The 11,825-nt window shown below is 38.6% G+C and overlaps 2 protein-coding genes, 1 long non-coding RNA gene and 1 pseudogene across 3 annotated transcripts; 2 read left to right on the plus strand and 2 right to left on the minus strand.

The window, feature by feature from the left end:
* Positions 979 to 3,764, plus strand: LOC104764231 (annotated as a pseudogene).
* On the minus strand, positions 4,051 to 7,108 carry LOC104764232 (receptor-like protein 12; the record flags this gene model as incomplete). Its single annotated transcript, XM_010487724.2, has 2 exons — positions 4,051 to 4,290; positions 4,385 to 7,108. Coding segments are annotated over 2 exons (2,733 nt in total), but the record flags the coding sequence as incomplete, so codon positions are not given.
* Positions 7,870 to 8,693, plus strand: LOC109130736. Its single transcript, XR_002036666.1, has 2 exons — positions 7,870 to 8,095; positions 8,270 to 8,693. It is a non-coding gene; the product is annotated as an uncharacterized LOC109130736 (long non-coding RNA).
* Positions 8,771 to 11,772, minus strand: LOC104764233 (receptor-like protein 12). The gene is made up of 2 exons (XM_010487725.2): positions 9,060 to 11,772; positions 8,771 to 8,980 (listed from the first exon to the last, which is right to left on the minus strand). Exons 1-2 carry the CDS (start codon positions 11,727 to 11,729, stop codon positions 8,972 to 8,974), a joined length of 2,679 nt encoding a protein of 892 aa, XP_010486027.1. The 5' UTR covers positions 11,730 to 11,772; the 3' UTR covers positions 8,771 to 8,971.

The raw sequence follows: 11,825 nt of genomic DNA on the forward strand, positions 1-11,825 counted from the left end.
TTGCCCATCTTCTTCTCTCCCCTGTATCAAAACAAGTTCTGTAAATTTTTCTCCTGTAAACAAGTTCGAATCTTTATCATTCCGACCTTGAAGATGAACTCAATCGTCGTCCTAATCTCCAAGCCTTGTCTGATTCCCTCCGACGTCTCCGATCAGTGAAGGTGAGGAAGAAGAAGATCTTTTGAGTTAAGCATTCCAGAGAAGACCCCAGCTTCAATCTCATGGAGTTGATCCTCATAAAGGTTGGTGATTTCACTGTATCTCATAGGATAATGATTCACTTAGAACGCTTCTTCAAGTTTTGTGGAGCATTAACTTAGAATTCAGTTTAGGCTTTTCCAAGTGTTCAACTGTTTGTTTGTTTCTATTACCAATAGATTATTGGTCCGGTGCTGCAAAAAAATCCAATGGGAAAATCTCAATCTTTAATGCAATGGTGCCCCAATCTATAATGTTGCAGTTAGATGTGGTGATGATCGGATCATCAGGTTATGTATTCCATGGGTTATGTCCTCTGCAGTGACATTAAAATATAATTTCATCTACCTTCTGCAGTTTTATTTAGTAGTGCAGTTTCGATACCTCTCTCAGAGTTCTTGTCCATGTATTCGAGGTAGGAAACTAGGGCTGGGCATAAAACCGTATCCGAATACCCAACTCGGAACCCGACCCGAAAACCGGGTTTGGGTTGGATACGGGTTTGCCTATAAAACTCTATTGAGTTCTATTTTCTAATACCCGTGGGTTCGGGTTAGGGTCGGGTAATACCCGGTACCCGTTTGGGTACCCATTAAACCCGAAAGCATAAACATATTTATAATATTTATCATTAATATAATGCAATTATCCCAAAATTATGATTATAATTTTGAATATTTCATTTACTTTTTTATACCTAAATATCAAAAATAATCAAAATATCTAAAATATTTTGTCACAGAAGTCAAAATTTAACTAAATTTATTTAAATTTAATTAATTTTAATTATATTTTTTCGGGTACCCGATAGTTCAGGTACTAATCGGGTTCTAAATTTTGTAACTCAAACCAACCCGAACCCAGTAGTACCCAAACCGAACCGAACCCATATATCTAAAAATACCCAATGGATTCTATTTTTCTAAACCCGAATGGATAATACCCGAACCCGAACGGATTACCCGAATGCCCAATCCTATAGGAAACAAAGTTTTTCAATTACATAGAAGCATAAAAGTTGACTAAACAGAGCTGTTAAAACTAGTTTTAAACAATAAAAAGCCCACTACAAACAGAGTAAATTTGATTTGTTGGGCTTACAGTATAGAAAAACAATATGTGGGTAAATAACGTTTAAAATATCATTAACTAGTTAATAAAATTTGCTATATTTGACAAGTCTTTTTATAAAAAAAAATTTAGAAAAAAGGAGACGACGTCATTAGACTGTGTTAGCGGCAAAGAGAAAATATACGCACAAAATTTAGGTTAATAAATTAAGATGGCGCACGAGAGCTCCACAGCCGCTTCAAGTCTTCCTATATTGTGTAACGATCGTCGTCGCGGTGGTCATCACCGGAATATTGACTTAATAAGCTCTTTGCCTGATGAGATCCTCCAACATATCCTCTTCTTTGTTCCGACGCAACTTGCCATCACAACTTGTGTCTTGTCTAGACGATGGAGGCATGTATGGTCCGGTACACCTTGTCTCTCCTTTGATGATAATAAACTGCATGCTGCTTGGATAAACGAAACATTAACTCGCTACACAGCTCCCAAGATGATCAAGTTTCATCTCAAAGCCAGAATGTATGATCACACTGTTGCCGACATGGACAGGTGGATGGAGTTCGCCATGTCCCGCAACGTGGAGAATCTATCCCTCTGCGTCGATCTAAGTTGTAATTATTATGATAGTTATAAGTTTCCTGATTTCTTCTACATCAATTCCTCTATTAAGCAACTCACCTTTGGGTTACCACATTCTTGTATGATTCCCTCATGTTCTGTATCTTGGACATCGCTAAAGAAGTTGTCCTGTCTTACTGTTCTCTCTCCGATGAATCTGTTGCTAAGATTCTATGTGGTTGTCCGATTCTCGAAAGCTTAAAATTGAATCATTGTCCACATCTTAGGGTTCTTGATCTCAGCAAATCGCTGAGCGTGAGAACATTAAAAATAGCCTGCAGCTGTTATGTGTCGGGGCCAATGCAGATTGTGGCACCACATGTCCATTCTCTCAGAATACACAACTATCAGTTAGCATGTGCTTTAGTTGATGTCTCGTCTTTAACTGAAGCTAAAGTGGACGTTTCAGTTCAAGAGACAATCAATGCTTCTCTATATCAATTCCTTCGTGAAATGCTAGAGAAGTTGCAGAATGCAGAGAAGCTTACTTTTGGGTGCTACATTCTTCAGGTATGTTTTAGGATCTAACGTCTACAACTCTCTTACTTACTTTACTAATATTGGTTTCACAGTTAACGTGTGCCGATGGATTAGTTATCATGAGGCATGTATAAGTTTACGAATGGTACTAATTATAAATATTTTGTTTTGTGGTTCACTATCTCTTATGCTAGCTTTTAACTGTCGCGGAGGTTCGTGGTATTACTTTTCCGATGTTGAAGATAAAAGCTTTGATTCTTGAGACAGAGATCTTTCAGTGTGTTATTCCTGGTATAGAAAGACTGTTGCAAAACTCACCTAATTTAAAGACGGTGACAGTTCATGCAAACACAGAGGTTCGTATATTTACCATAAACTTCTTCTTTTATTTTCCTTAAGCCTCCCTTGTAACTATCATCGAGTTCGAATAATCCAAGAATCATGTTTTCTTTTGTTTTTTTTGTTCTGTTGAGAAGAACTATTGTAACGACTACGTGGGCGTGGGAGATTCGAGATCAAAAGATGGAGCCTCTTGGAATAGATCCCACCAGGAATTAGAGTCGAAGCACGTGGCTTCATTTGTGGAACTTGTGCTTAAAAACGCAAAGGCATTAGACAAGATTGTTCTACAGTTATACGGAGATTACCCTAGGTTTAAGTTTGAAGNTTTTTTTTTTTTTTTTTTTTTTTTTTTTTTTTTTTCCTATTGAGAAGAACTATTGTGATGACTTGGTGGGCGTGGGAGGTTTGGGATCAAAAGATGGAGCCTCTTTGAATAGATCCCAATGGGAATTAGAGTCGAAGCACGTGGCTTCATTTGTGGAACTTGTGCTTAAAAACGCAAAGGCATTAGACAAGATGGTTCTACAGTTTTACAGATATTACCCTAGGTTTAAGTTTGAAGAGTTGGTTCAAACACTTCCTCACAACAATACTGTCTCCATTGTGCTCTCAACCAGGCAGAATGGCACACATCATATGAGTGGTGAATCATAGGGTTTAGTCTTGAGTCTTGATGACCATCTTACATGGAGTCTTGAGTTATGTAAATTTTTCCCCTGTTCGAATCTTTATCATTCCGTCCGAATCTCCAAGCCTTGTCTGATTCTCTCCGACGTCTCCGATCAATGAAGGTGAGGAAGAAGATCTTTTGAGGTAAGCATTCCAGAGAAAACCCCCAGCTTCAATCTCATGGAGTTGATCCTCATAAAGGTTGGTGATTTCACTGTGTTTCATAGGATAATGATCTTCAAGTTTTGTGGAGCATTCACTTAGAATTCAGTTCCAAGTGTTCAATTGTTTTCCTTTGTTTCTATTGGTGTGGTGCTGCGACAAAAATTCCAATGGGAAAATAGACTTTTTGTAATAGGAAACATCTCAATATATTAATCCAATGGTGCCCCAATTTATATTGTTGCAATTAGATGTGGTGATGATCGGATCATCAAGTAGACCAATCTCCGTTGCAGAGATCTTTTGAGTTTTAGGAAACAGAGTTTTTCAATTACATAGAAGCATAAAACTTGACTAAACAGAGCTGTTAAACAATTAAAAAAAAACCCACTAAAACAGAGTAAATTTGTTTCGTTGGGCTTAGACGTGAATAGATTGTGACTTTGTGTATCGATTTTGATCTAACGACTTGGTATTCTTGCTAAAAGTAGCATAAGTTTGTTGGTATGTTGGATCTTAAAAGCAGTGATCGCTTTTAGAGATAAGTTTATTTATGACAGAGCAGCTGAAAAAGGTTTGTAATTCAGAGAGAAACAGAACAAAGATTTAAAGCTAAACCGATCCACATATTAAACTAAAAGTGGACATATTTGGGATGCGTTCTCCCCAAGCTTCTTGTTTGCTATGTAGTGTTACTGATTGTGATTGGGTTGCTTCATTGTCTTCTTCGTCTTGGATTTAGTAAGGCTATACAAAGACATATTAACTTATTTCGTTAGTTACCCATTATAATATATATATATACACAATAGTTTTTTATTCTTTCAAATGTAGAATATACCTCTTTTTTAAGCGTTGTAGACCTTGTGGTGCTTCTTCTTCTGCTTCTGTGTTTGTTTCGTTGAAAATGGTTCATGAACCACTGTGGTTTGTAGCAAACCAAGATGTATCCAATCATCAATCCAAAGGCAATACCAGGTCCTAGTCCTATTGCAGCTGCTAGCCAACTGAACATCATCTCTTCGTCTTCTTCCTCTGACTCCGGCTGTTCATGTTCTTGTGGTGTTGGTGCATGGATATCAACACAAACTTCGTCAAGTGAAGGGCCATAAAGTCCGTGATTGTCCTCGAAAGAAGAGCATTTTTGCCTACGAAACTGAGTTCCCCCTGGTACTAGACCTCCAAGCTGGTTGTGAGAGAAGTTCATGTATGCAAGGTACGAGAGGTTCCCTAGTTCTTGTGGAATTGCTCCTGAAAGCTTGTTTCGAGAAACGTCCAGTGACTCTAGCTCTCTCAGGTTCCCCATAGATGATGGGATATGGCCGGTGAAATCATTGCTTGACAAGTTAAGAACTTGAAGCTCTTTTAATAAACCGATAGATTTTGGAATCTCTCCTTCAAATTTGTTTTCAGAAAAGTCGAGAGCTGTGTAGATTTTTAGGATACGTACCAGCTCCATCTCAACACCTTTGTTCGTCAAAACCATTGAATCATGGTAATAGCCTGATCCCAAGTATTTTTCATTAAATCGATCTTCATCTTTTTTAAGAGACGACATTGCAGTCCAGTCCACAAAGCAATCTGATGGCAATGTTCCATTGAAGTGATTACGGGATATGTCCATGATTCGCAACTTAGGAAACCGAGTCCGGTGTATCCGCCCGTGAAATGCATTGGAGCGTAAGACAAGAACATGCAGCTTTTTTAGTGAACTCAACCAGAACGGAAACGTGTCTTTGATTCTGTTTCTTTCCACATTCAGAACTTCAAGAGTAGAGAAATGGATCAAAGATCTTGGAAGCTTTCCCTCCAATTCGTTATGACTCACATCAAGCGACCTTAAACTTTTAATTATATTCTTTGGAAGACTTCCACTCAGACGATTCCGACGTAGGTTTAGATCTGATAGAGTACTCATGAATTTTCCCATACAACGAGGGATTGAACCACTGAAGTCGTTGTTAGATAAATCGAGAATGATTAGAGAGCGTAACGAGCATATGAAAGATGGAATATCTCCACTGAAATTGTTGTTGGAGCCTAACAAGTGCTTCATAGATGGTTTCGAGGCAAATGATTTTTCAGGTTTCGTTGATCTTTCGAAACCGATGAAATTGTTGTTGGAAATATACATGTACTCCAACTGTAGTAGTAACCAGCTAGGAACTTGGCCTTTGATTTTGTTGTTGGAAATGTCTAACGTCCTCATTTGGCGTTGCATTCTTAGGACCTCCGGAAACTCGGTGATACCGCATCTTGACAAGTTCAAAGAGACTATCAATTGCGAAGGATGGTCAGGAACTGAACTTTTGTTTGTGACAAAAACATGGTTGCCTGAGAGATCCAATGAAATGAGCATCTTGAAAGATGATAAGACTGCATTCAAGTCAATTATAGTGGTGGTGTTCGAATGGGATAGGTAAAGATTTCCAAGCAACTTGAGATGCGAGAGGATATTAAAGTCAACTGGGCCTTGGATGTTGAAATGGGAAAGGTCAAGTGTCCTAAGGTTGACTAATCTAGAAATAGATCTAGGGATTGGACCTCTCAAGTTGTTACCGCCAAGTTGTAACACTAGTAAATTAGACGGTGAAGATAAATTCCCAAACTCAAGAGTCCCGCTGAATTGGTTATTTTCCAAAAAAATAAGAGTTATAAAAGGAAGGGTGAAGAGAGAAGAAGGGATGGTCCCAACGAAATTGTTTCCATTTGCGGAAAAGGACTCCAAGATGGAGAGTGAAGTGATGTTAGGAGGAAGCGTGCCTGTGAACTGATTGTGAAAGAGTGATAACTCAGACAACATTGTAAGATTGATTAGTTCACGTGGGAGGTTACCACTAAGCTTATTATTATCAACACGTAAGATAGACAATTGGTTCAAACTCCCAATAGAAGATGGGATTTCACCAACAAAATTGTTAGTAGAAAGGTCGAGAAAGGTGAGATACGACAGATTTCCAAGTGAAGATGGGATTTCACCAACAAGATTGTTACCATAGAAGCGTAGAGAGGTGAGGTGAAAAAGGTTTCCAAGTGAAGAAGGAATCCAACCACTGAAGTAGTTTCCAGAAAGGTAGAGAGAGGTGAGTTGAGAAAGGTTTCCAAAGGAAGATGGGATTTGACCACTCAAATGATTATATGAAAGGTCTAGAGTGGTTAGAAAACGAAAGTTTTGAAGCATAGAAAGATTACTATTGGAATGAAACCAGCCATGGAGGCAGCTGCACATAAGGTCTAGCTCGATTACTTCCCCGGACTTAGCATCGCAAGTAATACCTTCCCAACGACAACAGTCGCTGCTATTGCCCCATGAATTCGTCTTCGGAGGACCTGGACAACCAAAACAAGGCTTCTTAATATCAAACTTGTTCTTGAACTCAAGAAGTGCATCCCTTTGTTTGGGATGACATAAGTTTCTATTAGTAACAGCAAGAACATCTCGAAAATTATAAAAGAACAAGAAGAGAAGAAAAAAGAAAAAAGTAATAGGAATGAGACTCATTGACTGTATCGAATATGAATATAATGAAAGAGCGAAAAGGGAATTTGTGATGGTAACATGGTTTCATGCCAATCTCTTTATATACATAAGAATAGACTGTCAACTTAACTCCACAAAGATAAATCCACTCAGCTTGTCATTCTACCAAGTCTTCTTGACGTCGGACAGAGAGGGCAAAAGGTCTTTGTCTTGAATGTAGGTTTTTGTTTTATTAGTGGAAAATTCATACTGTACTGTATGTTGTTTGTCGAAACCATATTATATATTAAACCAAACATATTCCACAAAAATAGAAAAATACCAAAAATGCAAACATTCCAATCACAAAGAGAGAAACATCGATTCAGCTTGATCAAAATTAACGGAGGAGGTTAGACTTAAAAGAAGAGCATATACTTTGCAAAACCAAAAAAGTTAGTAGAGGTTACTGACTTGCAGCAAGTGAACATCTTCTATAATATTAATTAACCTATGCATGTTGAGAATTCGGTTTTGATTACAATTGCCGACATATTAATTTCAATACTTCCATCATTTTTACAAAAAAAAAATACAAAACACAGAAAATTGCAAATTGTTCTAAAGCAATCTCCCCACCTAGCAGTCTACTAGCACTACCTCCCAAAATGTATGGTCCGTAAACTGTCTTCGTCTTTTTTTTTGTATGTTGCTTTCTTTGCCGACGTCTTTCAAAGCCTGGGCCTAAATTAAGTGATTTCATTTGAACTAAAGAAAGCCCATTGTTTATTGGCCCAATTCGTAATGCACCTCCTGCTATTATGTTTTAAACGTCATGGTTTCTGAATTCTGATAAGAGAAGTTTGATCGTACCGGAGCGTTCTAAAACCGGTTGACCCAAGCTATATGGTTTTAATTAAACGGGTCGGGTTTGCCCATCTTCTCATTCAATCGCCGTCCGGATCTCCAAGCCTTGTCTGACTCTCTCCGACGTCTCCGATCAATGAAGGTGAGGAAGAAGAAGATCTTTTGAGTTAAGCATTCGAGAGAAACCCCCAGCTTCAATCTCATGGAGTTGATCCTCTCATAAAGGTTGGTGATTTCACTGTGTTTCATAGGGTAATGATTCGATTAGAACGCTTCTTCAAGTGTTTTGGAGCATTCAGTTTAGGCTTTTCCAAGTGTTACAATTGTTTGTTTGTTGTTTTCTTCTTCGATTTACGCATTCAATAATTTGTGTTAATGTTAGAGAAATCTCCGTTGCAGATGATCCTTAAGAATGGATGATCAGTCATGATCTTCAAAGTCTTGACAGGCAGTATGTTTGATCAGATGCATCCAGCCAAAGCCAGCTCAGTGGCATAGTGTTGCAGTGCACAACCAAGTGTTTGGCTCTTGGCGCGTGTTAACAAACTCGCATTTGTAGATATAAAGACCAGACCAGTAGACAAAGCATCCATTGCAGCTCATCGGTTTATGTTGAGGGGGATATATAGACTAGACCAGCAGTGAAGTGAAGACTGTTCTTGTGTTCATATAGTGATGGTATGCAGAATACATATGTCCCTTTTTTACTCTCTTCTGAGTATATTGTTTAATCTATGATCATCTGTTTGTTATTGACTTATGCTCTGGTTATGTTAAAAGTTTATGTTCCATTGAATAGATTGTGACTTTGTGTTATTGTGTATCGATTTTGATCTAACGACTTTGGTTTTCTTGCTAAAACGTGGCATTTGTTGGTGTGTTCGATCTTAAAAGCAGCGATCGCATTGAGAGATAAGTTTATTTATGAGAGAGCTGATGAAAAAGGTTTGTAATTCAGAGAGAAACAGAACAAAGTATTGAAGCTGAACCGATCCACATATAAAACTAAAAGTGGACATATTTGTTGCATTCTCCCCAAGCTTCTTCTTTGCTCTGTAGTATTACTGATTGGGTTGCTTCATTGTCTTCTTCGTCTTGGATTTAATTAGGCTATACAAACACGTTTAACTTATTTCGTTAGTTACATTATAATACACATATTTTTATTATTTCAAATTTAGAATATTACCTCTTTTTTAAACGTTATAGTGCTTTTTCTTCTTCTGCTTCTGTGTTTCTTTCGTTGAAAAAGGTTCGTGAACCACTCTGGTTTGTAGCAAACCAAAATGTATCCAATCATCAATCCAAAGGCAATACCAGGTCCTAGTCCTATTGCAGCTGCTATCCAACTGAACATCTCTTCTTCTTCTTCCTCTGACTCTGGCTGTTCATGTTCTTGTGGTGCTGGTGCATGAATATCAACACAAACTTCGTCAAGTGAAGGGCCATAAAGTCCGGGATTATCCTCGAAAGAAGAGCATTTTTGCCTACGAAACTGAGTTCCCCCTGGTACTAGACCTCCAAGCTGGTTGTGAGAGAAGTTCATGTAGGCAAGGTACGAGAGGTTCCCTAGTTCTTGTGGAATTGCTCCTGAAAGCTTGTTTTGAGAAACGTCCAGTGACTCTAGCTCTCTCAGGTTCCCCATAGATGATGAGATGTAGCCGGTGAAATCATTGCTTGATAAGTTAAGAACATGAAGCTCTTTTAATAGACCGATGGATCTTGGAATCTCTCCTTCAAATTTGTTTTCGGAGAAGTCGAGAGCTGTGTAGATTTTTAGGATACGTACCAGCTCCATCTCAACACCTTTGTTCGTCAAAACCATTGAATCATGGTAGTATCGAAAAGAATCTCCCAAGTAGTTTTCTTTAGACGACGGATCTTCGTTTCCACCAAGTGATGACATAGCATTCCAGTTCACAAAATAGTTTGACGGCAAAGTTCCACTGAAGTGATTACGCGATAGGTCGATGATTCGTAATGTAAGAAACGAGGCATGATGTATCGGTCCGTGAAATGCATTGGAGCGTAAGACAAGTACTTGTAGTTTTTTAAGAGAAGACAACCATGACGGAAACGTGTCGTTGAGTCTGTTGTTTTCCACATTCAGAACTTCAAGAGTAGAGAGATGGATGAAAGATTTAGGGAGTTTGCCCACCAGTTGGTTATGACCAACATCAAGTGACCTTAGACTTTTAAATATATTCTTTGGAAGACCTCCACCAAGACGATTCTGACGAAGGTTTAGAAATGAGAAAGTACTCTTGAGATTTCCCATACAATGAGGGATTGAACCATTGAGGTTATTGTCAGATAAATCAAGAGTGATTAGAGAGCGCAAAGCGCATATGAAAGTGGGAATATTTCCTGTGAAGTTGTTTTTTGAGGCAACCAAGTACTGAATAGATGGTTTGGTGGTGATAAAGGATGATAGTCCAAGTTCTGTTGATCTTTCGAAACCGCTAAAAGTGTTGTTTGAAAGATCCACGAATATCAAATTTGGTAGTGTCCATAGCCAGCTAGGTACTTGACCTTTGATTTTGTTGTTGGAAATGTCTAGATTCGTTATATTGTCTTGGCTCCTTAAGAGTTCCGGGAACTCAGTGATGCCGCATCCTGACAAGTACAACTGACTAATCAATTGATGATCTGCAACTGGAGTTTTGGTTGTAGCTGAAACATGGTTGCCTGAGAGATCCATTGAATAGATTGAGTTGAGCTGCGAGGATAAGAGTGCATTCAAGTCAATCGTTGTGGTGGTGTTCAAATGAGATATGTTAAGAAGTAGGAGCGACTTGAGATTCATGAAGATACTAAAATCAACCGGGCCTTGGGTGTTAAGATAAGAAAGGTCGAGGTCCTGAAGGTTTATAAAGTTGGAAATGGATCTTGGGATTGGTCCTATGAAGTTGTTATTGCTAATGTCTAACACTGTTAGTGTAGTAGATGGTGAAGATATGTTCCCAAAGTCGAGAACGCCGTTGAGTTGGTTATTTCTCAAATTAACAGACGTCAAAAAAGGAATAGTGAAGAGAGAAGAAGGGAGAGGTCCAGTAAAAGCGTTGCCCCATGCTTCAAAGTACTCCAAGTTAGAGAGTGAGCTTATGTTAGAAGGAAGCGTGCCCGTGAACAGATTGCGGGAGAGTGATAAGTCCGACAGTTTTTTTAGTTTGAGTAAAGGAAGGGGGAAGGTACCAGTAAGTTCATTGGAATCAACGTTTAAGTTGGTCAACTGGTTCATATTGCCAAAATATGGCATCTCACCAACGAACTCATTACCAGAAAGGTCGAGAAAAGTGAGGTGTGAAAGATTTCCGAGCGAAGAAGGGATCGAACCACTGAAATAATTTTTAGAAAGGTCGAGAGTGGTGAGATGAGAAAAAAGTTCAATAGAAGATGGGATATGACCATTGAAATAGTTATATGAAAGGTCGAGAGTGGTTAGAAAATGAAGATTTTGAACTTTAAAGAGACTGGTATTAGAATGAAACCGGCCTTGGAGGCAGCCACGACTAAGGTCTAGCTCGAGCACTTCCCCGGACTTGGGATTGCATGTAATACCTTCCCAATAACAACAGTCACTGTGATTGGCCCATGACTCTGTCTTCGGAGGAAGAGTGCCGTCAGAGCAAGGCTTCTTAATCACAAACTCTTTCTTGAGCTCCAAAAGTGCATCCCTCTGTTCGGGATGACACAAGTGTTCAGTAGGAACCCCAAACACATCTCGAAAATTAAAAATGAATAAGAAGATCAGAGAAAACAGAGTAAAAGGAGTGATAGTCGTTGAGTTCCAAGAGACTTTCATTGAACTAATGAAAAGAAAAAGCAGAGAAAAAAAAAATGGAACTGAGAGTAACATTGGTTTATATGCACATCTCTTTATTTATACATATAATAATAGACTAGTCGACAAACGTAATTTCACTCTTTGTCTTCTTTGCAAGTCTTCTTTACG

This window comes from Camelina sativa, chromosome 19 (genome assembly GCF_000633955.1).
Source record: "Camelina sativa cultivar DH55 chromosome 19, Cs, whole genome shotgun sequence".
Taxonomy (NCBI): Eukaryota; Viridiplantae; Streptophyta; class Magnoliopsida; order Brassicales; family Brassicaceae; genus Camelina; species Camelina sativa.